At 34.7% G+C, this 23,784-nt stretch overlaps 2 protein-coding genes and 1 pseudogene across 3 annotated transcripts; all 3 read left to right on the top strand.

The window, feature by feature from the left end:
- Window positions 1–1,847: 1,847 nt before the first annotated feature.
- LOC142555466 (protein NDL2-like) lies at window positions 1,848–5,079 on the top strand (annotated as a pseudogene).
- A 2,416-nt stretch (window positions 5,080–7,495) lies between these two features.
- On the top strand, window positions 7,496–15,321 carry LOC142556613 (uncharacterized). Its single transcript, XM_075668089.1, has 15 exons — window positions 7,496–7,646; window positions 7,849–7,933; window positions 9,720–9,774; window positions 9,996–10,129; window positions 10,807–10,859; window positions 10,931–11,003; window positions 11,130–11,224; window positions 11,431–11,604; window positions 11,684–11,851; window positions 12,753–12,800; window positions 12,893–12,933; window positions 13,262–13,349; window positions 13,421–13,619; window positions 13,709–13,813; window positions 14,066–15,321. Exons 1-15 carry the CDS (start codon window positions 7,529–7,531, stop codon window positions 14,475–14,477), a joined length of 1,848 nt encoding a protein of 615 aa, XP_075524204.1. The 5' UTR covers window positions 7,496–7,528; the 3' UTR covers window positions 14,478–15,321.
- A 1,655-nt stretch (window positions 15,322–16,976) lies between these two features.
- Window positions 16,977–21,418, top strand: LOC142555464 (peroxisome biogenesis factor 10). Of its 2 annotated transcripts, none has more exons than XM_075666339.1 (11): window positions 16,977–17,213; window positions 17,400–17,431; window positions 18,116–18,205; window positions 18,417–18,511; window positions 18,617–18,827; window positions 19,056–19,125; window positions 19,213–19,291; window positions 20,051–20,184; window positions 20,572–20,666; window positions 20,943–21,031; window positions 21,111–21,418. In XM_075666339.1, exons 1-11 carry the CDS (start codon window positions 17,009–17,011, stop codon window positions 21,211–21,213), a joined length of 1,203 nt encoding a protein of 400 aa, XP_075522454.1. In that variant the 5' UTR covers window positions 16,977–17,008; the 3' UTR covers window positions 21,214–21,418. The 2 variants fall into 2 exon arrangements, with proteins under 2 accessions (XP_075522454.1, XP_075522456.1); XM_075666341.1 differs by having other exon boundaries at window positions 18,617–18,829; window positions 19,070–19,125.
- The last annotated feature ends 2,366 nt before the right edge of the window (window positions 21,419–23,784 follow it).

Genomic DNA, 23,784 nt, shown 5'->3' with positions numbered 1-23,784 from the left:
TAAACTTATAGTTAATTAAAAAATATACTGAAATTATAAACATATACTTTTAAAAATTTATTTGTGTGCTTTTTTAAGAAATTAGATCATTTTATATATTGCATTTCTTATTATTATTTCCTAGAAGATCAATATTATAATATTGTTGATGCAAAGATACACGACTAACTTATCACATGTTTCGGTTCTATAAAAGTATTTTTTCCTTCAAAAATAGCACATTCTACGTACGTGTTAAGGTGTAAAAACCGACAACTCGACAAACCGAGTATTCCAAAAAAAAAATTGATTTTTTTGTGGAAATTTTATGTTCAATAATTTTGCAAATAAAAAAATTAACTCCCGACGAAGTTAATTCCCAAAAACCGAAATGAAAAATTTTTATTTGATAAAATCGAAATCAAAACGATTTTTGTGAAAACTGCATGCATTTAAAATCGATTATTTCAGTCATTAACCGAATTAAATGATTTTTTTAAAAAAAAATAGAGGCTAAAGCCTACGTGACACATCAAAATTATATATTATAAATATTAATTGGGTCTATATAAAATCGATTAAATCAGTAAACCAAATTTTAAAAATAAAAAATAAAAACAAAAACTGGACCGATATTTTTAAAATTTAAATCAAATTTTAGAATTAACATAATTAAATTTTCTTATTAATATTGTTTGATCGATAAATTCGATTTAACCGAATTAATACTCCCTTGGAGATAGGTGATCTGAATTTTGTATTGAAATTCGGAATACGATTGTCAAAACGTGAATTAAACATCTCGGTTTCAATTCAATATGGTTGCTTTCCTCGAGTCAAGAAGAATGGCCAGTGAGCCAAAAAGCATATTTTGCATACGGTATGTTTCAGTGAGACGGTTTCACAAATCTTTATCTGTGAGACGGGTCAATTCTACCGATATTCACAATAAAAAATATACTAGCTCTATGCATAAAAAATAATATTTTTTCATGAATGACTCAAATAAAAAACATGTCTCACAAAATACGAATCGTGAGACCGTCTCACGCAAGTTTTTGCATTTTGTATAAACGTGAAAATATGATTTTTCTTGTTATTATTATTCTACAGTGATTATAATTCATCTGATAGTTGATAATCAACACCGATATTGTTATGTATAAATGATCAACTTGAGAGCTATTTATATTGAAGATCCGTCTTATGTGTTTTTGGACTAGATTGACGTGAGAACTAGGTAAATTATTCTCGTAAGTGGCGGAACCAAGAATATAGCTGTATTCGGCTTAGAATTTTAAATTCTATAATCTTTTTATTTTAAATTGATATATTCGGGCTAATGTCAAATTAATCCAAAATTTATATACCAATTTTTTTAAAAAAAAAAAATTGGATCACCGGAGCTTAAACCCAGATATCATTTAATGTGGCTCCGCCACTGATTGACATACTATCGATCTATCTTAATTTAATCTCGACGTCAATGTTATTATACATTAAGATATTCAAAATCAGATTCAATAATGTGTTGTGACTAAAGTTTGAATTCAATGTCTGAATATGAATGAGAGAGGTGGAGTTTTTCTTCCTTCACGATGTGGCTGTCGGAGATGGAAGGAAAAATGAGTTTTTTCTTTCTTTAATAATATAAAGTTATTATTTTTTTCACTTCACGTGAGGAAATCTGTCGGCACAAAAGAAACGTTAAAATTTAAAAAGTCCGATAATGACATCACACGATTGGGGCCCACTCCGTTTGCTCCAGCGTCGGTGGCCTGTTAGTTAATGATTAGCATTTATTATTTGTAATTAACAAGTTTTCGTTGTGTATATAAATAGATCCAACGCGTCTCGAATTTGTGAGACTGGCAATGGCGGACTCCAGCGATTCTGTCTGCGTTGATACGGAGTCCATTCCTCTCTCCGGGAAGGTGAATAGTCGAGCTCTTATTCATCCGTATAGACGAATAGCTGTGTGCATCATTATGCTTGTTTAATATTTTAGTGGCGGTGCTTTGTTTCTCAGCAGTGAGCCTAGCTAGTGCGCTGTTTTTTTGGAGGGAAATTGATCTTGATGGAGAAACACTAGTGTGCGCTGTTTTTACTGGTTTGCCTTTTATCGAATTTGTAGTTATTGTTCTTCCATTTACTTATTGTGTAATTCAAGTGTTCTGGGTTATGATCACAATCAACTCAAGTGTTAAATATTGTGATTTTGCATCAAGGGGAGGGGAAACTTTTGATTCCAACAATTTTATAAGTTAATCGTGTAGTTTCCAATTTAATTGTAGTTACATGACATGCAAGAAGCCATCGGTTTCGCTTTCTTCATCCTTACTTTGAAACAGGAACCGACTGGATGTATCTGGACTGGGATATACCATTTATAGCTAAATAAGCATCTAACTGGAAAGTCTATGGGCAGTTTCACAACCGTCCATGTTTTCAGGTCTTTGATTATCATATGCAAAGTAGGATCAAGTCTTATTTACTTGTGTGTTGTCCAGATGACAGGGATCATATGTCTTGGAAACTTTGCTAACTAAATATGCTTGCTAGAGAGAAGCAAATGGCCGCCATCTTCCTTTTTTTTTTTTGGGAAAATATTGGTTCAATTGTTAAAGCATTTAGCATCCTAATATTCCTGGAATATAGATATCTGATGGAATATTTGGCTCTAATGGGTCTTTTACGTTTCTTTTTCCGCAGTAATTATATAAATCATGTTTTTTATGATGGCTTACAGGAGCATATTGTGAAACCGGCTGTGGTTCTGTTTCAGTTTCCATTTTTGGGGACCAAGACAAGCCGGGTTTAATTACTTATCCTGATCTAGCTTTGAACCGTAAGTAAACTAGGATAGACTAAACACTGACCATAATGGCAATTTGTTCTATATGTAATTGCATTTACTTGACCTTGAACATTTGTCGGTGCCTCACATCCTGTTTTAAGACTATTTATTATATGTAGCAACCACTAAAAATTTGGCTGTGTGATGTTTGTTGGAACATGTTTACATTCATTTTAATTGTTGCAACATGCTAGTTGCTTTGAAAACGAGTTATTGATAACTAAATAATCTTTTGTCTGCATGTACTTCCAAACAGATGTGTCATGTTTCCAAGGATTGTTATTTTGTCCAGAAACATTTTCTCTTCTGCTCCATAACTTCTGTATCTACCACATCAGCCCACCTGGGCATGAGGTCTGAGCCATCCCTTGTTGCTTGACCACTGCTCATTGATAAATGGGGTGGGATCACTGCCACCAGATAATTGTGCCGTTTCTTATCTGGTACTTCAATTAATTCTAATGCAGTTCGGATCTGCTATAGTTGGCCTTGATGAACCCTCTTTGTCAGTTGATGATTTAGCAGATCAGATTGCTGAAGTCCTCGATCATTTTGGGTAAAATCACGGAAACTCATTTGTCTCTCCGCTTATTCAGTTATTATTGCTTTGTAACCGTAGTTTCTTTAGTCTATTTCACCTAGTTAATTTATTTGTTTTTTCATTTTTCTCTAGAGGCAATCCAATAGTTGATGGGTTAATGTAATAAAATAGCATGTGGAAATTGATTATATGCATGTCTCTCCAGACTTGGTGCGGTGATGTGTCTTGGGGTAACAGCTGGAGCTTATATTCTAACTCTGTTTGCTGTAAGTCATTCTTCTTCTACAACTCTATCTTGTTTCTGAAATCTGTATTAAGAAGTTGTATACTACTGCAGATTAAGTACTCGCACAGGGTTATGGGTTTGATTCTTGTTTCGCCTCTATGCAAAGCACCATCTTGGACAGAGTGGTTATGTAATAAGGTTTATCTTCTCGAGAAGTTTCTTTCAGTTCTCCCCTTGTTACTTGTTTTCTGTACGATCGTGATTTTATTTTCTTGTAATGCTTAACTATATATTCAGGTGCTGTCTAAATTATTGCACATATGTGGAATGTGTGGTTTGATGAAAGAACTACTGGTCACGCGGTACTTCAGCAAGGTGTTTTGATGCATCCTTTTGGTTTGAGAATATATATGATTCCTTTCACATGAATGATGAGTTCATTGGATTTTCAATGATTTAACAGGTAGCTCGTGGCAGTGTGGATATACCAGAATCGGACATCATTCAATCATGCAGAAGAGTCGGTGTCCTGTTTCTTATCATTTCCATTTTATATTCCCTCGAACCACTTTCATCTAGCAATTACTAAAGTTCCATCAAACTCATTTTTCATCTCGGTTATATGCAGTCTTTGGGAGAGAGGCAGGGCCGAAGTGTGCTCAGATTTCTTGAAGCCATTAATGGGTAAGCTCTTCCACATCAAGCCTTTAAACACAATCTATGGTTTAGTATATAGTGATTCATTATCTGGTTTTTGAGCTACGACATTAAGGATGCCTTTAATCAACTGATAATGCAGCAAGCGGAAACATTGGTCACTCGGTGAAATCTTTTACTGATTGTCATAAGCTTCTCATAATCCTTACATAGTACACCGACAGGCAACAGTACACCATGTGTCACCAATTATACACATTTCTATCATTGCTTCCTTTGTCGCCCAAAGAGTTGTATCTCAATATCTCCTGTGTGGCAGGAGGCCAGACATTACCGAAGGCTTGAGGAAACTTAAATGTCCGACCTTGATTTTCGTTGGAGAAAACTCTCCTTTCTACACTATGAAGCTCTCCACATGACATTGAAGTTAGATAGGAGATTCAGTGCCTTGGTTGAGGTACATTGCACTATAACTGCTTTCTCCTACAACTATCTAAAAAGTGCACGGCGACCCATTCATGACGTATCGTACCTGTTGTTATGCATGCAGGTTCAAGAATGCGGGTCTGTGGTCACCGAAGAACGACCAGATGCAATGGTGATACCGTTGGAATATTTTCTTATGGGGTTTAGCCTGTACAGGCCGTCTCGACTCAACCTCGTCCCCAGAAGTCCTTTGTGTCCAAGGAGCATTTCGCATGAACTTTTTTCACCAGAAAGTATGGGGTTGAAGTTAAAGCCAATCAAAACAAGAATCCATGCATAATTAGGAAGGGTTGTGAATAGTGGGTGACTAAAGGCTTATTTATTTGGTCTTTACTCCCCACACCCACCCCCCCCCCCCCCCCCCCCCCCCCCCGCCAAATTTAGTCCCAGCGAATTATACTCCAAGGTCCCACCACATATAAGTCAAAATAAATTTTTTTTATATATATATAATAAATTAAGTCAAACAATTATATGATGACAGCGAGACAAATATGACCAAATCTGATACTCGTCTTCTCCCATTCCGTGAACCCGATAGGTTTAACTCGGGTTGGACTGGTTGCACCTATAAAAATTAAATTATTTTATATTTTATTCAATACAAAATGTAAAAATTTAAAAATTATTAAAATATTAAAGTTACTTTTCAGTTTTATATTAATAATATTTAGCAAATTTTTTATCATAAGTTAGAATCAATCAATTTATATAAAATTAATAACAAAAAAACTTTAATTATATATTTTTATATTGAATATATTAGTAAAAGATAAAAATTATTTCAGTTCTAAAAAAAATTATGGCCTAAGGTATTCATTATTCAATATAAGAAAAATATATATATATTATTAACAGTGAAAACTCTAAATAAATCACTAAAACCTATTTTTAATCAGGCATAATCTCTCTGTTAAATAATCGATATCAATCCGCATTTTAAAAACATAGTTTTAAGTTTTAACTCTTCATTCACATAAAAATTAATAGGAAAATACCTTTACTTTGTCACATATTTTGTACATGAACTTCTTTTTCAAATTTTAACCAATCAACTCTGTTAATTATTATATTTCTTACCATTATTAATTTATTTTTTTATAATAATTATTGATATTATTATTTATATTACACATTATTGATTATTTTCATTTATTATTCTTATTATTGCTCAAATATATTTTATTATCTTTTCTAACTTTATTTCTTATTATTAATAATATATACTTCTTATTAATTTTTTTAATTATCACTTATTATTAATTTGATTTATAATAATATTTTTATTGTTACTTTTAATTAATTATTTCATATTAATATTAATTTTGATAGTGAAAAACAGTAAGGAATAAATTATTAACAACTATAATAATTTTATTGAAACGAAATTGATATTAATTATTTCAAGAACGAACTGTGTCGTTACGTTTAAAAAAAAAATTAAGAACTCTGTTCTTTTAAAGTGAGACATGTTAAGTGAATTGATGTATTATTATTTTATTCTTTGAACAATGTATGAGATTTTACTATCAACACAAGAACTATATATTGTTTATAAATTATTAGCTTAAAATTTATATGATTTGAGAATTCATCATGTGTGTTTTGAGTAGATTGATATATATGCGAATGAAGAAAATTTTTGTTTTGCATTGATTATACTCCATCTCAATTCCGATAATTGATAATTAACATCAATAATTAGATCCAAAACTATTTGATGAATTCAGATTCAATTATATGTTTTGTGGCTATATTGATATGGGAATTATGTTTTAGTACAAAAATTAGAGATTAGCAGATATCAATTAATATTTTTTAGATAATAATTGAGCTTTATCATATATAGGGTAATCTAATGTACAGATATTATATCCAAGGTAAAAACTTGTGTGAGACGGTCTCACGGGTTGTATTTTGTGAGACGGATATCTTATTTGGGTCTTCCATGAAAAAATATTACTTTTTATGCTAAGAGTATTACTTTTTATTGTGAATATCAGTAGGGTTGACAAGTCTCACAGATAAAAATTCGTGACACCGTCTCACAAGAGACCTACTCTATATCAAATGCACAAAACATATGCACAAAATTAAGCATAATTAAGCTCAATATAATAAAATTTATTATCACCCAAAAAAAGATTAAACATTTTACTGATTTCACAAAATTATTAAACTACACCAACCAAAATAATCAACCAATAATACATTTTGTTTAAAATTTTCAAATATTTAAGAGATTTCTGGAAATGAAAATTGGTGTTTTAACAGTTTGCATGCAAATTTTTTCAAGAATTAATATGCCCATCAGGATTTAGATAAGCTGGAAATTAACTACTTGAAATTAAACTTGCACTACAATGCTTTTTCTTAGAAAAAGAATTGCACAAAATTTGCACAAAATGCTCTTCAATTTATAAATAGAGAGAATCTTTTATCCGCGACACAAATTATGGAATGATGTCATAAATTTCAAAGTAATACAGTACAAAATATCTTACAAAATTCCTGTCTCCTCGTTGACGCACGTGGTGACCCCATCCCCCTCCACTTCTATAAATATACCCCTTTCCTCCGCTACCTGCTTCTGTTCTGACACAGAAAACAGTGGAAAATCCATTCCTGACAAAGAAACTGTTGTACATGTATGTATATATATTTATATACACACACACACAGCTCCATATATGCACGTTCTTCTGAGCGGTGTTCGGAGAGACGAAGCAAAGCTATGTCGTCGATCCGTTTCAAATTCAGGAGCGCCGTCAACTTTGATTCAATGGAGGTTGGAGATCGGGCGTCAATCTCCGTTCGAGAACTTCGAGCGAAGATTCTGAGAGGAAAGGCTTCGCAGCAAGGCTTCGATCTCGTGTTCTCAGACGCGGGTTCCGGTCTAGGTGTGTCAAATTCGTCATTCCCTTGAAATTCCTGTCATTTCGTTGAGTTGCCGTGTTTTCGTCTTCCTTTTCCTTAATCGTGATTTCATGTGCTGAGTCGGTGCACCGTGCATGCATTTTCAATTTCTTTTGATGAATGAAATTTCTGGTAACTAATTATGCGAGTTGGTTTTAAGTAACTGGATATGTGGGTCTGATGTAGAATACAAAGGTGATGATTTCCAAATTCCCCGTGGATCCAGCGTCATTGTTAGAAGAGTTCCCTGTGGAGCTGTGCCCGCGGTTCTGTGAGTTTCTTTCTTTATTTAAAATTAATTAGCTAGTTTCTTTGGGCTTTTTGCAGTATTTTTGAAGAGTCTCTATTTGAAATTTTGCATGCACGAGAATGCTTGTCATATTCAGTAATGTTTGGGGTATTTCATGTTTAAAAATAGCAAGATGATCTTGTTGTTTCATGACTGGAGATTTGGAATGCACGCTCGAGGTTTGGTAAATTTTTGTTTTTTGTGAATACAAGCGAGCAGTGTATTGGATTAGTAGCGCGAGAATATCGCTATGATCATGGCCACTTATGTTTTTCAATAGCATGGTCTGCTAGTTGGTTTAGATCAACACAAATGTGGTAAGTGGATGACATGAATTGGTGAATTAATTCTAGTTATTCGACGGTTTGGTAGTTATCGATCGAAGAATTTTGTTGGTGCGTTGACTTGTGTGACTCTATGGTTTTGGAAATTATCGAATAATTAAGTTATTGATGAGCATGTGGAAGCATGTAATTTGGAATCATCTGTTTGGACTATAGATTGATGAGATTATACTCTTGTGTTTTCGTAATTATCGAATAGTTTACCGATGAACACGGGGAAACATGTAATTTTCCATCATCTGTTTGGTCCGTAAATCGTTATGTGATTTGGTACATGATCACATCCTCTATTTTAACACATGTTGAAGTGAAAAGAAAGATGTTTGGCCACCAATATGAAGCTAAAAGGTGTCGACTTATGTTTTAGTACTTTTGCAATTCTTTTGATTTATGACATCACATTTAGTTATTATCGTTGTTTGTGTAACAGAAATTCGATGTTTTGATGCGTTTAGGATTTTCATTGAGTACGCCAAATGGGGAAAAAAAAAAAACAAGATTAGCTTTCGCTGAAAAGTACTCATAACTAGAAGACACGTAATTCTAACCATATTTTTCCTTATTTAGCTTTTTCTCATATCATAATAATCTCCTTAATCACGACCGTTTGCTTGAGCTGTATATAATAATTGTCAGATTGGTCCTGTAAGTTGTCTATTTTTATCCTCTAATTTGCCAAAGTTTGGTCGAAGTCCTATAACCTTGATTTTGTTAGTTTTTAGTCCTGTATCGAGACACAACATTTTCAGTGGCTACCGAGTTGTAGAAATGTATATTCCACTTTCTGTTATTGGGAGAGACCATTTGGGAACAATAAATGTCCTTGTTAGGGGATCAATCAAAAAATAGCGTTTGAGTGCAAAAATTTGCGATGAATTATTATCATTAGTTGTGACTTTTGATTAAATAGTAGACGCTGAATTCGACAATACCAAGCTATCTTTATGTTATAAGCCACTCGCTATTACATTAGTTGTCTAGAAACGATAAATCAATGTATTTATGTCACACGTAAAGATCAGTTAGGTATATGAATAGCTGTTGCTTGCAAAGGGACAGGATTATGCTTCCAGCGGTTATTTCTTTTCTGTTCTCTTTACTTAAATAACGGCCTTTCCAGGATATTTAAGTTACAAAACTAATGTTGTTTTGCTCCAAGATATCCTATTATTGTTTTTGTCTCTAGATAATCCTATTGAAACCTTCTTGAAATTTTGCTTAAATATTTTGAGGAATCAATCCATAAGATGCACGATATATCTCTTTGTGAACTCCATTCATCTATAAACTCACGCACCTTCCCGTCTTTTATCCTTTCTCCGTGTGTAAATGTAATCCTTTCTTTTTCTTCTCATAATTCTCAAATTATTGTATGTCACTATACAGAGCAAATTTTTTGGTTAACTAATTTATTATTAGTGCAGGTCACCTCTTGAAGCTGTGAATGAGACGGAAGGATCCTATACTTCGAATCCTGCTGTAAGTTGTGTTGATATGAGTAGTTCGCATCTGTCACTTCTACTGTTTTTCTTCGGTTTTGATTTAATTCTGGGGCCACTTTTGTTTGAAATATCACTAAATTTCTATCAGTGTAATATCTCAATTCTTAGATTACCTTTTTGTTTGATTTAAGATGCTGATTCTTTGCATACATGGTTGCCTATTATTTTCCTCATCATCGCACATTCTTGTATCTACAGAAAGAACCGATTGATGAGTTTGATGACTTTGGTGCTGATTTGTTTCCCTTTATCAACGCAAACTTGCCTCCATCTGTTCAAGAAATTAAGAACAATGTAATGAACAAGAACATGGAAGACTTTACTGGCTTGAGGTATATGGTCATCTATTAATTTTAAATTACATGTTTATCCTCTCTATGCATATTTTGAAAAAGTGTTTTGAAGCTCTATTGCATTTTTTGTTGACTGATGACTTGTTACAAGACAGTATTCAATTTCTTATAGTTTTTGATACAATTTGCCTTTTGATGATTTTAAAAAAAAATTGACCTGAATTAGTTTCTACAGAATTATTTCTGTAAACAGTTAGAGGTCATGAATTGTTGAAATGGGTAGCATATATTCTATTTGCAAATTTTTTTCCATGTTGAAGGACAAGTAGTTAATTTATCAATCTAGTGAGTGACTTTCATATTAAATCTGTTGGCTTTCTTTGATTTTCTTATGGTTGTAAGTGGCACCAACGATGAGCTCGCTTGGATATTGTGTACGTCCTTTCAGCATATTTGGTCTTGTAATGGAAAATGATAGTGTGTTTATCTACTTCCATTTAATTTGTTCAATGACCTACTTTTTTTATCTTGAAAAACAAAGTAGACCTCCTGTTTGTTTAATTGAAACTTGTGACTCTCCCTCTGATCAGTGATTACTTTGCGATCAGATTTAAAATGCAACTCATGTTTCCATGAAAGAGAGGGTTGGTTTATCATATTTTGTTTCTTGAGTCCTCTAGATTGTAACATTCTTTTGTATTGCCTTGGTTTTCCAGGTTAGACCACCAAAATCTCGCCACCAATAACCTCAGTGAAGCCATACTCGGAGGTTTGTTCTGTTCTGGTTACATCTGCTTTTTTGGGTTAGGAATCTATCGATAATGTGACATTTACTTTCAGGCTCTAAGCAAAACGGGAATGCGATAAATATTTCATTGGAAGCCAGAGTGGAAGAGCAAAGGAAGCAAAACAAGTATATATTTTGTTGCTTCTCCTTTGGTTTCACTAGATTTTCATAGAATTCTTATTCTCGCAGACCTGATTTTTGAGATGTTGTCACAAGGCTATCTAATTCCAATTTCATTTTCGTGCAAATTAGTAATTTACCTTTGGAACTGAAATGCACACTCTGCAAATATTACCTCAAGGACGCTGTGATGATACGTTGCTGCCATCATAGCTTTTGTGAAAATTGTGAGTACCAACAAGTTCTCTTAATATGACTACCTTCTGCTGTTGGTTGAAGAACACTGCAAGTACTGAGAAACATGATTACATCTGGGGATTCACGATCATCCGTTAAATGTTCACACTTTAGCAAGTTGTTTTCATGTGCTGGAGTTTTTTCATAATAATTGTTATAAGATTTATTTATACCGAATTATGTTTTGGTTGTTCAGGTATTAGTCGGGTGCTTGTTGAGAAAGGAAGGTGCCCAAAATGCTTTTCTGGCCAATGCAGCGTAGGAGATCTACTACCAAATTTATCACTTCGAAAAGCAATTAGACGTTTCCTTGAATATCAGGTGCTTGTCTCTGGTTTAGAGAATCACGACTTGCAGAAACACGTGCCAGGTGGATAGCTTGTTTTTTTGTCAAATTTTGATGGACATGCCTTGGAATGGTGCATAAATTTTTTATTTTGTACATGCAGATGGAGAATCTGGAATCCGAGCTGAAGGCATTTATTGTGCTCATAGGGTTGTCAAAAGGGAACTGGAAGTTCCTCAGTCTCCTGCTGCCACTGGGAAAGGATCAAATCAAGTTTTTGAATCATGTTATGAGCAACAGCCGCAAAGAAATGTGCCATTTGCAGACTCTGGTAATCACGACAGCTTAGTAGGTGATAACGATATAAAATCTGCCTTTCAATGCCAGAAAGCCAAACAAGTAGATAGTGTAAGAGGCAGGTATCCTCATCATGATAACTTGCAGAGAGGATTTGAAGATGTCACACCTTCAGCGACTTTTCGGATGAAAAATCAACTTGTTATTCCTCAAGTTAAAAAGATCATGATGATGGTACTTGCCTATGCATGATGTATAAAATATCCGTGTGTAGGATATTGCTGAAGGGTGAAGCTTTTGGATGGTCTCCTTGTTATGGAACTGTTTCCATGATTCTGTCTGTTCTACTTTTTATGTTAAGAAGTAGAATGGACAGTTTCATAGATAGGAACTTACGATACTGTCTGTCTACTTTTTATGTGAAGAAGTAGAATGGACAGTTTCATTGACAGAAACTTGTCTGCTATATCCATTTGTTTCTTTTGAGCATACAGACCCCTTTTTTTTGTGGAAAAGCATATAGACCTTTTCTAATATAAGGCATAGTTGCTATAATCAGCTGAGTATATCTGAGAGTTAAATAAAAACCTTGAAAGGCAATTATACCACTATACTGTACAAAACACCTTTTTCCAAATATGCTATGCAAATAACTTATTGAGCATAATAATGGAATCCAGGTGAGGGTTTGTGGTGACTGCTGATGTTATATTTATTTTAGAGGCTATGAATGCCAAAATTTATTACACCTTTGTAAAAACTCCCTTTTTCTCTGCTTTCCTCAGGCTTGTGAGGCTAATCATTTTCGATGGATCTGATAGCATCTGCACACTCGATTTTATAGCCCTTTATTCATAAGTTCTAATCACCTTTTTTTCCTTCACTAGCTCCCACCCCCTACTTGACATTTGCGAGTTTTTGCTTTTAAATTACAGCTGATTCTAGTGCTAAGAGAGAAGAGGAATTCTGGATTGACAGAGAAGGTAAAAAATGCCTGATAACGACTCTGTAATCTATATCAGCTTATTATTATTATTATGTATACTGACTTGTGCGATGGTGCCATTAATTTCAGGTGGAGATATAAATTTTTTGGCTCATGGTGAACACAATGAGGTAAACTTAACAGACCTTGACTTGTGAGTATCATCTCCTGAATTAAATTCTATAGAAATGGTATGTGCTAGAACCATCCGGAGCCCAAACGATGAAATAAAGATTCATAATGACCCCAATCATTCTTTATTTTCTCTTTTGAGAGAGGAGTAAACTATATATGGTGTTTTCTGAACTTTCAGAGTTTTCTCTCTTCTTTGTCTTCATTAGACACTCTTCAATATATGGTGGGAATGCAATTGAAATTCATTGAAGTATGCTTCTTGGTCCAAGGTCTTTGCTAGGAATTGTTTTAAGTTTTTATTGACAGTGCATTGTTGGTGTTCAGGGGATTCGTACTTGTTTGACATGTGGTTCGCCTGACCATCTCATTAGAGATTGCCCTACTTCTAATCTAACTCCCATGTTTCAGCCAGGTATAATCAGTTTTTTTGTCTCCTGCTCTTTTTACAATTGCCTGTTTAATTATATCACCACTCAATTTTAGGAAATTATGCACTTAATGGAGGCATGCGAACCTATGGCCCCCCCTACATGAGTAACTCTACAATTCATCCTTTTAGATCATATGCAAATATGTATAGTAATCACGGATTGATGCCATTCAATGCATACCTGGCCCCAGCGGCACCGTATGCAATCCCTCCTTATATCTGTTCCATGTGTGGTGGTTCCTTTGTTCCTAGGTAGGTTTGCTGGTTGTTACTCATATCATTTCCTCAAATCTTCCGCAAAGTTGGCATGTGCAACATTTGACACTGACTATATGTGGCAGTGAAAATTTGAGGATGGGAAACATGGGACCGCCTTGCCATTCTGAGTTTTTTGGGCTTCAACGCTGCAAAAATAGACAGAAACATTCAAACGAAAATCTGCCAAGGTAAGCTTGTGATGATATGCCTCAGCGGTAGTACAATCTCTTATGCAGGTGCTAAGGTTTTTGTCTCTTCTCCTTTTCAATGAGTGAGAATTGATGACCAGAAGTTGCATCAATCTTCATATGTATGACCTTGGTTACAGGAACTTGTACTTCATGCATTTGTTCTTTCATTAATTTACCTTAATCTTCTGTTCCTTTCCTTGGTATGTCCTCTGCAAATATAAATTTCTAATTTGAGATATTGTGTATCAGACAACAATTTTCTGGCGACAAAGACTTTTTTCCTGAGAGCTATCGTTATAAAAGTGCAGAAAGAGCACATTTTTACAAGTCACCAATAGGAAAAGAACTTAGCTTGGGTGTCACTAGGGAGAGCTTCACTCGAAGATCAAGGAAGAGAAATCAACGTGACAAATATCATGATTCTGTTGATCGCTACGCTGATGATAAACATAAGAAAAGATATGACTCCTCTTATGGTGGAAGGCAGAAGAGGTTGTATCATTCTCGGAGGTTAAAATCAAACCCAGAATATCCGACCAGAAGTTCTGATCAGCCTAGCAAAAGGAGAGACAAGCATCATTATGGAGAGTCGAAGTACCATGAGAGAATGGGATGCTGTGAACCGAGTGATCGTCAAAAAGGTTTTAAAGGGAGAGTCTGAGTCTGAGTCTGACATCAGAATCTCTCACAAGAGACATCACAGCAACTCAAAATCTGGTTATGAACTGAACTCAGCTGTTGATTGGGGGAGGAGTTACAAAGAGAGGGATGTAGGCCATGATTCAAGGCATTCCAGACACAGTCCAAAGCACTCAAAGAGATAAGCATCATATGACGTGTGAGATGTTACATTTTTCTTTGAATATCTTCGCACCAGCAAAAACGAGCATACTATAAAAAGTATTGGAACTTGATTTACGAGCTAAATATTGCGTGGTTGAAGTTTGGGAGAGATAGAATATGGCGATTTACAGGCTATTCTTTCAACAGGTATATGAGTATATCCCATCGGTTGGATGTAATTGTAGCTAAATAATGTATATACATAATCTGTTTACATACAGTTGGACGCAAGAAATACATTGAAGTCATAGTTCCCAACTTTAACTTGTAACCTTTGTCGGCTGTACCGTCACAGATAGTCTGGTCTGGTACATACCTTGTGAGATTAATATCTTCTGTTTTTTTTCTCTTTGTTGATCATTTCTGACTGACGTCCTTCTCGAATGTGAGGTTTGGATGCTAGCATAAACTTTTGCCAGAGCTGTAGCAATTGAAATAAATACTGTCCGGATCTTTACACGTTTCGTGTCAACCTGTTGAAGGTATGTCTTTTTGCTTTTTTAATTTTTAGGTCGGAAGGAGTTTAACATGAGACTTAGTCACGATGAGGCCAGACGATGAAGATGGGCGACCGAGTATTTTTTTAGGAGGCAATTATTTGCATGCTTGTTTGAGCCATATTTTGCTGTTCATTCTAAATCCTAGTAAAGGTATTAGTAAAGACCATTGGATGCAATCCCGAGGGGATAATTATTAATGTTGTGCTCAAGCAACATTATGGCTTATCTGTGTGTTATGTGTTGGAAATTTGAAGAGTTTTGGATAAAAATTACGTCTCATGAATGTGAGAGTGTCTTTTGTCTCTCCATATTCTTGAGTTAGTTGAAGAGTTTTGGCTCTTCATATTCTTGAGTTAATGGAAAGATTAATTGAGTTAATTAATCTTGCATTACTCTTGGTATGCATTTTAGGGCCTATAAATAGTGTGTTCACTTCCTCGTTTCATACACATGAAAATTTTATCTCTTTCAAGCACTCTCTTGCATTATATATTGGTATCTTTCCATTTGGCCTCCGTTAAATCTCGGTGATAAAGTAAAGGTACGTTTTCAGTTCGCCGTAGTAGTGTCTCGTGCTAAGTCACTTCTGGTTGTTCCGTTGTATTCTGGGAAACAGACGTCCAAGACGATCCTCAAAGCACATACAGGAGGGGACGAATCTGTTTTAAGGACACTGTACTTCGTACAGGCCTCGGTTTGGTTTATTTCATTTATATCGTTTCTCTAGCGTTTTTTCTTCATTGTATTACTCGCTGGTTTTATTGACAAAAACTTTTCTGTACTGTCCCATTTGATATATTGTGTAACATTATGTGCTAGCGTGATTCGCTGTCGCGGAAAGAAGCCCCAAGAACGGCGGCTCTGCGCCAAACTCAATATTTTAACATTTCTATAGTAAAAGAAGTAAAAATATTCTTTTCAAGTTCTTCGAAGACATCGGGATGCTCCTAAAATTTGCTTCCTCTATGTTGGTGTTCCAATCATCCCATCTTTACTGAAAACCATAAATAAATCGGTTAGGGGGTCGGGATTTGTCTCGACGTAAATCCTTTAATGGTTAAGTTATACATAAAATATAGAGGAATAAACGATATAACTTAACCAACATATTGATATCTCATATTCTAAATCAATTATTAAAAACACAATTTTTTGGAGTTTCTTTCTTTTGTAAAATCACATGGAGTCGGATAATTTGGAAAACCGGTGTGATATTATTTTAATAATCAAATCGGCTTCTATGCTAATAGTGATCAAACATAATTTTTCCCCAAAATTTTTTAGTTTAGCTGAGTTGAAACTAAAATGGAGTGAAAAACATGAAATAAATACCGGAAGATGTGGATTAAAGGAGAGAGATCATATTTTATTCAACTTTTACCGAATATATAAATCTTGTTTACCAATTCGATTTTTCACTCGATCGAATTTGGATTTTGGTCAGGTTTGATTTCCATAGTATTTCCTGAGTCTTGAGTCATTCGAACTAAGAAAGAAATACATTTAATCGAATTGAGAAAGAAATACTTGACATGATGTAGAGTAATCATAATTATTTTTTATTTTTCAAGATGTATGTCAATATTTTGTTTTAGATTCGATCAGTATCGTTTATTTAGAAATTATAGATGTGAGTATACTCGTATGGCTGCATTTTGAGTTCATACTAACATAAATAATTTAAACCTAATTATAACAGATATTATCCCTAAAAAAATTTAATAATAATTTTTAATAACCAACCGTGGCCCTTGCCGATAAGTCCGAGACCAAGCATGGACCTTAATTTATTTCATTTCTCATAAACGAGTCTCCTGGCTGAACTATTCCTTTGAATTGGATTAAGGAAATGGTGCTCACAGAAGCAACTGCAGTTGCGGGAGATGCCGCTAGCAGTAGCAACTCAGATATCAAGCCCGGCGGTGGCGGTGGCGGTGGCGTACGGCGGTTCCCGTTGGCGGCGCAGCCAGAAATAATGAGAGCCGCGGAGAAGGACGACCAGTATGCTTCCTTCGTCCACGACGCTTGCCGCGATGCCTTCCGCCATCTCTTCGGTGTTTCCCTAATTAATATCTTTGAGATATATAAATTCTACCTTAAATGGTGTCGTGTCTAAGTTTGTTTGTATTGAAATTACAGTGTTTATGATTCGCCATCGAAGCTTCAATTCCTTGTTACTAATCCACTTTATATTAATCTTCTTGTACTGTGTTCAGAATTTTTTTTCTATCTTGTTTCAGGTACAAGAGTTGCTGTTGCGTATCAAAATGAGGTTTGCCACTTTTCTTTTTCAGCTTGTCTCCCAAGGTGAAGTTTAAAATGCTGGAGTTTATGAAACTTCTTCTTTTTTGTCTGTATGGAATTTAATATTCATGTAATTGTAAATGCCCGGGGGGATGCGCGTAGTGCTGTCAACCAAAATCCAGAAATACTAGAAAAACAAAATTTTCATAAAACTCAGGCTAATTTGACCTGATCGTGACTGGTATTTAATCTGGCGGATTACTTTCTCTCTCAGTACGTTTCGTGGTTAAATTGTTTCATTAGACAAGCTAAAATTGGCTTGTTCATTTACACTCCTTGGCAATGGAAACTATGGCCAATGCTTCTATGTGCCATATCTAAATGAAGTATGCAAAGCAAAGGGGACAGAGATGAAGACTTCCGTTATGAAAAAATGCACATTGTAATATATTTAGTCAAGTGATAATAATTCCCCACGGTTTCCATCCTCAGATCTATTCTTGAGCTAGCATGCAGAATTATATTTTAATCTGGCCGTTGGAAGTTATATGAGTGGATTGAATGCCTTATTACTCAAGATGATGATGACATTCATGTAGAGGTATAAAATTAAATCACTTGACATCGTCCCAACATAGATGTGGCCACATCAAATTAAGTTCTTGATATTTGGTTGCTTTTTATGATGTGTTATTGTTTTTTTCTATCACAGACCAAACTTTTAGGGCAGGTGCTTTATTATTTGTTGACAACTGGAGCAGGGAAGCAGACTTTAGGAGAAGAATATTGTGATATCACTCAGGTGTGTATTTTTTTCACTTTATCCTTGCTTATTTGTGCTAAGTAGCTTAGCAAATCTTGTCTATGATTCAAGTTTATGTTACTATCATCACATCTTTGTCCTACTCATGTACCGCCATCCCCGATGGATCTTTTAGTTTGAACTATTATTTTCTGTAGGTAATTTATATTTTAATCCACACTCATCAATCTTTATATTTATGCTTTGACAGGTTGCAGGACAATATGGACTTCCTCCAACCCCAGCAAGGCGTTCTCTTTTTATTTTTTATCAGACAACATTTCCATATATAGCAGAACGTATCAGGTTTTTGTATTGTTTCCATCCAATATTTTTTCGATGGTCCATTCTTGATTTGTCTGGTTATTTAATACATAAATGATTGCATTACTAATCATTCCGGAACTGTAGCACGCGGATTGCTTCTCGAGGAATAACCATGGCTGATGAATTACGTGGTGATCTCAATGATGACGCAACTATCTCAAACAGTCAAATCCAGTCATCTTCGGGTGCTGAAAATTCATCATCTTTAAGTTCAAGAGTATTTGTTTCAGCTTTATCAAGATTGAAATCCCGAATCACTGGAATGTGGTTGACTGCTGTGCAGAGATGGCCCTCGGTGTGCACTTTTCCTTAAAAATTACTCACCCTTGTTTGCATGTAATAATTTTTTGCTAAGGTAAATATATATGGAATGAGTTTCTGCTATATAACTTGAGTTTGTTGCTTATTCAAATACAAAAGCTCAATTTATGAACAGTGCATTGTGCTCCCCTCGCATCATCTCTGCCCCTTGTTTCTGTTACTATTCTTCTCAACAATGTTGTCCTTTAACTGATCAATTCAGGCATTTCCTTTGGTACGTGAGCTTTTTGCACTGGTACTCCGGATGAACCTCATGTTCTTTTATTTTGAAGGTAAAATAATCTACTGTTTTCATCAGTAGGTCCTTCTTTGAGGGAATACTGATTTTTTCAATCTTATTATCTTTTTTCCCACGACAGGCTTATATTTTCACCTATCAAAGCGAGCTGTTGGGATTCGTTATATGTTTATTGGTAAACCAACCAATCAACGGCCTAGGTATATTTATCTGTTCGCGCTCCGCTTTCTGTGAGAAAGACCTTTGTTAGAGAGACCTATCAACAAATTTTTTTTTAAGCTTTTGAATGGATTTTCTGAAACCTTACCTTCAAATTTTGGCACTAGATGTTGATTATATACATAATACCACTTTTGTGTGTTGACTCATTTCTATCATTTCCATTTGCTTAATTCTCACAAGTAGAGAATCGTGATGCGTGTTTTAGCATTGTTGTGATACAATACATCAATGTAATGAGTATGTGACTATTGGTTTTCTTTGATGTTAAGTGTTAATTGCTCTTTTTTGCTTTACATATATTTATCTGGGATGACGTTGATCACTTGTAGTTCTTCTGACACCAAGATTTTAAGTTTGGGACGATGTCTTGAGTTCGAGACCCAATTATAACAATCCCCTCGCTTGACAAAAAAAAATTATCTGGGCTTCACATCGAGCTGGAAATTTATGTTCCTTTATCTTTTAACATTGTTTTGAGAAAAAAGTTTGGTTCAGTTTGTATGTAGCACGGACCAACACTTGCATTGACATTTTTCATGAAAATCTAGTTCATAGTGCAAGAGAGGACACTATTTACACTCACTTATTTAAGCATATGATTTACGTCGTGGATCACGTGCCTACATTCTAATGACCATTTTCCTTGATTGTATTTTGAATTTTTATTGGGTTTAACAGATTCCATTGTGCTTCACATTATTGGCTTCCAGCCTCAGATATTACATTTCTTTGGACAGATATCAAATATTGGGAGTCTTCCTCCTGGTTCAGCTATGTATCATTGCTGCAGAAGGATTACGGAGAAGCAATTTATCCTCTTTTGCGACGTCATTACAGCAAACTTCTGTTGGCTCTTATCAAACTCCAGCAGGTTCTTGATCACATTGGATATGTCATGATTTACACCATTTATCATTCTAGTTTTACATTTTCAGGCATAAGATTGTTTTTTTCTTTTTGATTGTTAAAACTGTGGATGAATATTCTTCCTTTGTTAAGCAAATTGATCTATCTCAACTATTGACTTGACTTGCTTGATATTTCTGGATGATGGTGTCATGACCTCCTGTCCGGAGACAATTAGATTATATAAATCCATATCTAAATATCCTATTCGGAGGACTTATTTTGGTTATGCTTTAAGTTTTATTTTTTCAAGGTTTAGTTAGAGTTCCCTGATGCTGCTTTGAGTTTTTGCTGGGAATTGAGTCATCTTCTTCTGATAATGTCTAGAACTTCTGCTTATTGATACTGGCAGGAAGAGGTTTGCCTGTCTTAAATGAGGAAGGTAATTTAATTACCGAGGATTCTGCAAAGAGTAGTTGGATTTCAGACTCAGCATCAACTTCAGAGGTACGTACATGTCTCTCAATTCTAGATCTGCAGTTCCTCTCCCCGTCTCTTTTTCATTTTCTGGCACTTGTGTGATGTGTATTTGTGTGTGTATGCTGGAATCGAGTACTTTGGCTGGCTTCGTCAGAACATTTGCATTGATTGTGCTGAGCTTTTGCCATCATTTGAAATGGTTTTCACAGTGGTAGCTAGCGTGAATTGCAACAAATGTGACATGTTCTACTCCATTGATGTGAAAATACTGAAGTAGATATTGAATAATTGTGTGTATTTCAGTCTCAAGTAAGTGGAGTGACCAAATGCACGCTTTGCCTCAGTAACCGGCAACACCCCACATCCACTCCCTGTGGTCATGTTTTTTGCTGGTATGAACTCCGAAATACACACCGTTAGTTGAACCAAGCTTGGTTGATATCCATAATCTTTCATTATGGCATTTTTCAGGAACTGCATCATGGAATGGTGTAACGAAAAGCCTGAATGTCCTCTCTGTCGCTCGCCGACCACTCATTCGAGTTTAGTTTGTTTATATCATTCTGATTTTTAGCTCATCTAATTAGTGAAAATGCTATTCAAACAGATAAATCCATGAGGGTTTAGTCTCTCTTTAATATATATGCAAAAAGACCACGATTCACTACCCGTGGACTTTATTTTATTCATATTATTCGTTTTTTTTTGTGATTTATGGTCGGACTAAAGTGTCGAGAAACGAATTATGGCGTTACTCTGTGATTTGGTTAATCCTTGTGGCAGTGTAGTAGTATATGTTAGCAGCGTGTGATGTGACAGTGTATTTATAACTTTTAATATATACTAATCATGATGACATCATTATTATGTCACAATGCAACATGCATTATTTTATATCTTTGACATAAAATCATCAGCAATTTTGATAGTGTCCAAAATATTACATGATAATGTAGATAAGTAAATGGACACTTTTTAATGTCATTCGCATGCCACTTGAGCCATGATAGTGTGTGTGTGTGTGTGTGAGTGAGTGAGATGTCAATTCTTTTAAAAATATATATATATTATCGATCATTTTTAATAAAGGAAAAAATACTGATTTATTTATTTAATAAAATTACCATTAAAACTTATTGTAGTAGACTTCATGCTCAACTTGTGGGCACCATTTTGCTGGTTTCTGATTGTTTCCAAATTCTCAAGCTGCTTGTATAAAATATATGTATGCCTCAAGCTATGGAAACGAATATGTTTTTATCTCATACATTTGAATTTGCAAAAGGACATGATCCACTGTGTAATTTTGACCGTGCTTAATAATTAAGAAATATAATGAATAATATGGAAAAAGTCTTTAGTTGATTCAGGGTGCTTAGATGCTATCCATAGAGCAGAGTCAAAACTCTTAATTCAAGGGCTACGTTGGCGATACATATTTATTCACAATGGCCTACACATTGTATTACATGACAAAATATAGACGTTGCTTCATTGCAACCATCCTAATAATAAAAGAATCGATCCCAAAATCATATAGATTTATTTTCGAGCCTCCTCGCGTTAAGAAAATCGCCTTGTTTCATAGCATTGATGTGATTAACTCCCTTCATTATTATTTATTTTTATTGATTTATGGAGTCACATGGAGTGGAGGGGATTATGCTCTAAGCACGCTAATTAATATTTAAATGTGAGTGGCCGGTTTCACACGAAACATATCATTTGATGTTTTAATAATGGTAATAATTGTTTCAAAAAAAAAAATAATGGTAATAATTAATAAGCATAGATTTGGAGCGGAGTGGAGTGGCGCATGTACCAATTTGAGGAGATGATGAGGTTAAAAGTTTTGACCGATTATTAATTAATTAAGAATTGTTTTGTCACACTCACAAGGGATTTTAACATCCATTGACTTGGACATTACAAGGAAAAGATTAAGAATTTTTCCAAAAAATTTGAAAGTCTTTGAAAATTATTACACCATTCGATATGGCCAACAACTTAACTTTTGGGTTTTTCCTCCTCATTAACACCAAAACTAACACTCCACAGAAAAACAAAAAATTTACATCTTTTAATTTTTGATTTTTGATTTTTTGTAGGTTAAATTCTTTGATCTCCCTGTCATCAATTTGTGCGTCTTTTGCTTAGAACAAATAAACACAATACTCTAACAAATTAAAATTTGGTGTAAAGACCAACTTTGTCTTTTTCTACCAATTATCGGTCCTTTTTTTTTTTTTTCTTTAATACGATAAGGATAAAGAAATATGTCTCGTCTTCATCATGGATAATGGTCACTTGAATTTTAATTAACAAGGTTTCCAAACATACAAGCCGAATGGTCGGCATTATATTCTATCGGGTTGACTGTCAAGGGAGAGTTTATCATTTGGTGTGAAAAATAACACATCAATTATATATTCTTATTTCATCTAACATTTAAAAAATGAGTCGAGCTCGAGCCTGATATTGCTCAGCTCGGCTCGACACGACTCGGCTCATTTACATCCCAAGACTCAAGTGAAAATATTAAACCCTTGCTGCGAACCGTTCATTTTCGTACAAAGAAATTTCCTAGTATAGTACAAACAAATCAAAATAAATATGGTATTTTTCCTCATATACATTATACATAATTAGCTTTCGTAGCCTTTTACCCAGAGTCTGAATTAGCTTCACCAGGATAATTCTCGCATCCGTTCACCTGTTTACCATGAAACTACACCTTATCATGTGTAATTAGCATAAACTGTTAAATAACCTAAATTACAAAAAAACAATTTCCAAACAAACTGTAAGTGGACACCATTTAAGTAGTTGGAGGAGAGCTATGTAATGGGAAAAGAGTGGGATTTCCACACACAAAATTTGGGGGGGAAACATGTGTTAATTAGTGCAATCACTGCACGCTCGAGACAGACAGCCCCACTATTCGTCTCGCTGCCTCTTGTCTCCTCTATCGACTGCCATTATACAAGTGCTGCACGCCTACACTACATTTTGTAACCATTCCTTGTACGACCATCCACACCTATCAAAACTACATCATTTTCACCACTTTTGGCCTTTGCTTACGCTTGAATTAATTAGATGGGGAAAAAAAAATCCAAAGTTTCGATTCTGTAAATATTTGAAC

The sequence above is a fragment of the Primulina tabacum genome, chromosome 9, assembly GCF_025594145.1.
Source record: "Primulina tabacum isolate GXHZ01 chromosome 9, ASM2559414v2, whole genome shotgun sequence".
Classification (NCBI taxonomy): domain Eukaryota; kingdom Viridiplantae; phylum Streptophyta; class Magnoliopsida; order Lamiales; family Gesneriaceae; genus Primulina; species Primulina tabacum.
Note: the sequence above shows the minus strand (reverse complement) of the source record. Positions and strands in the feature narration are given on the sequence as shown.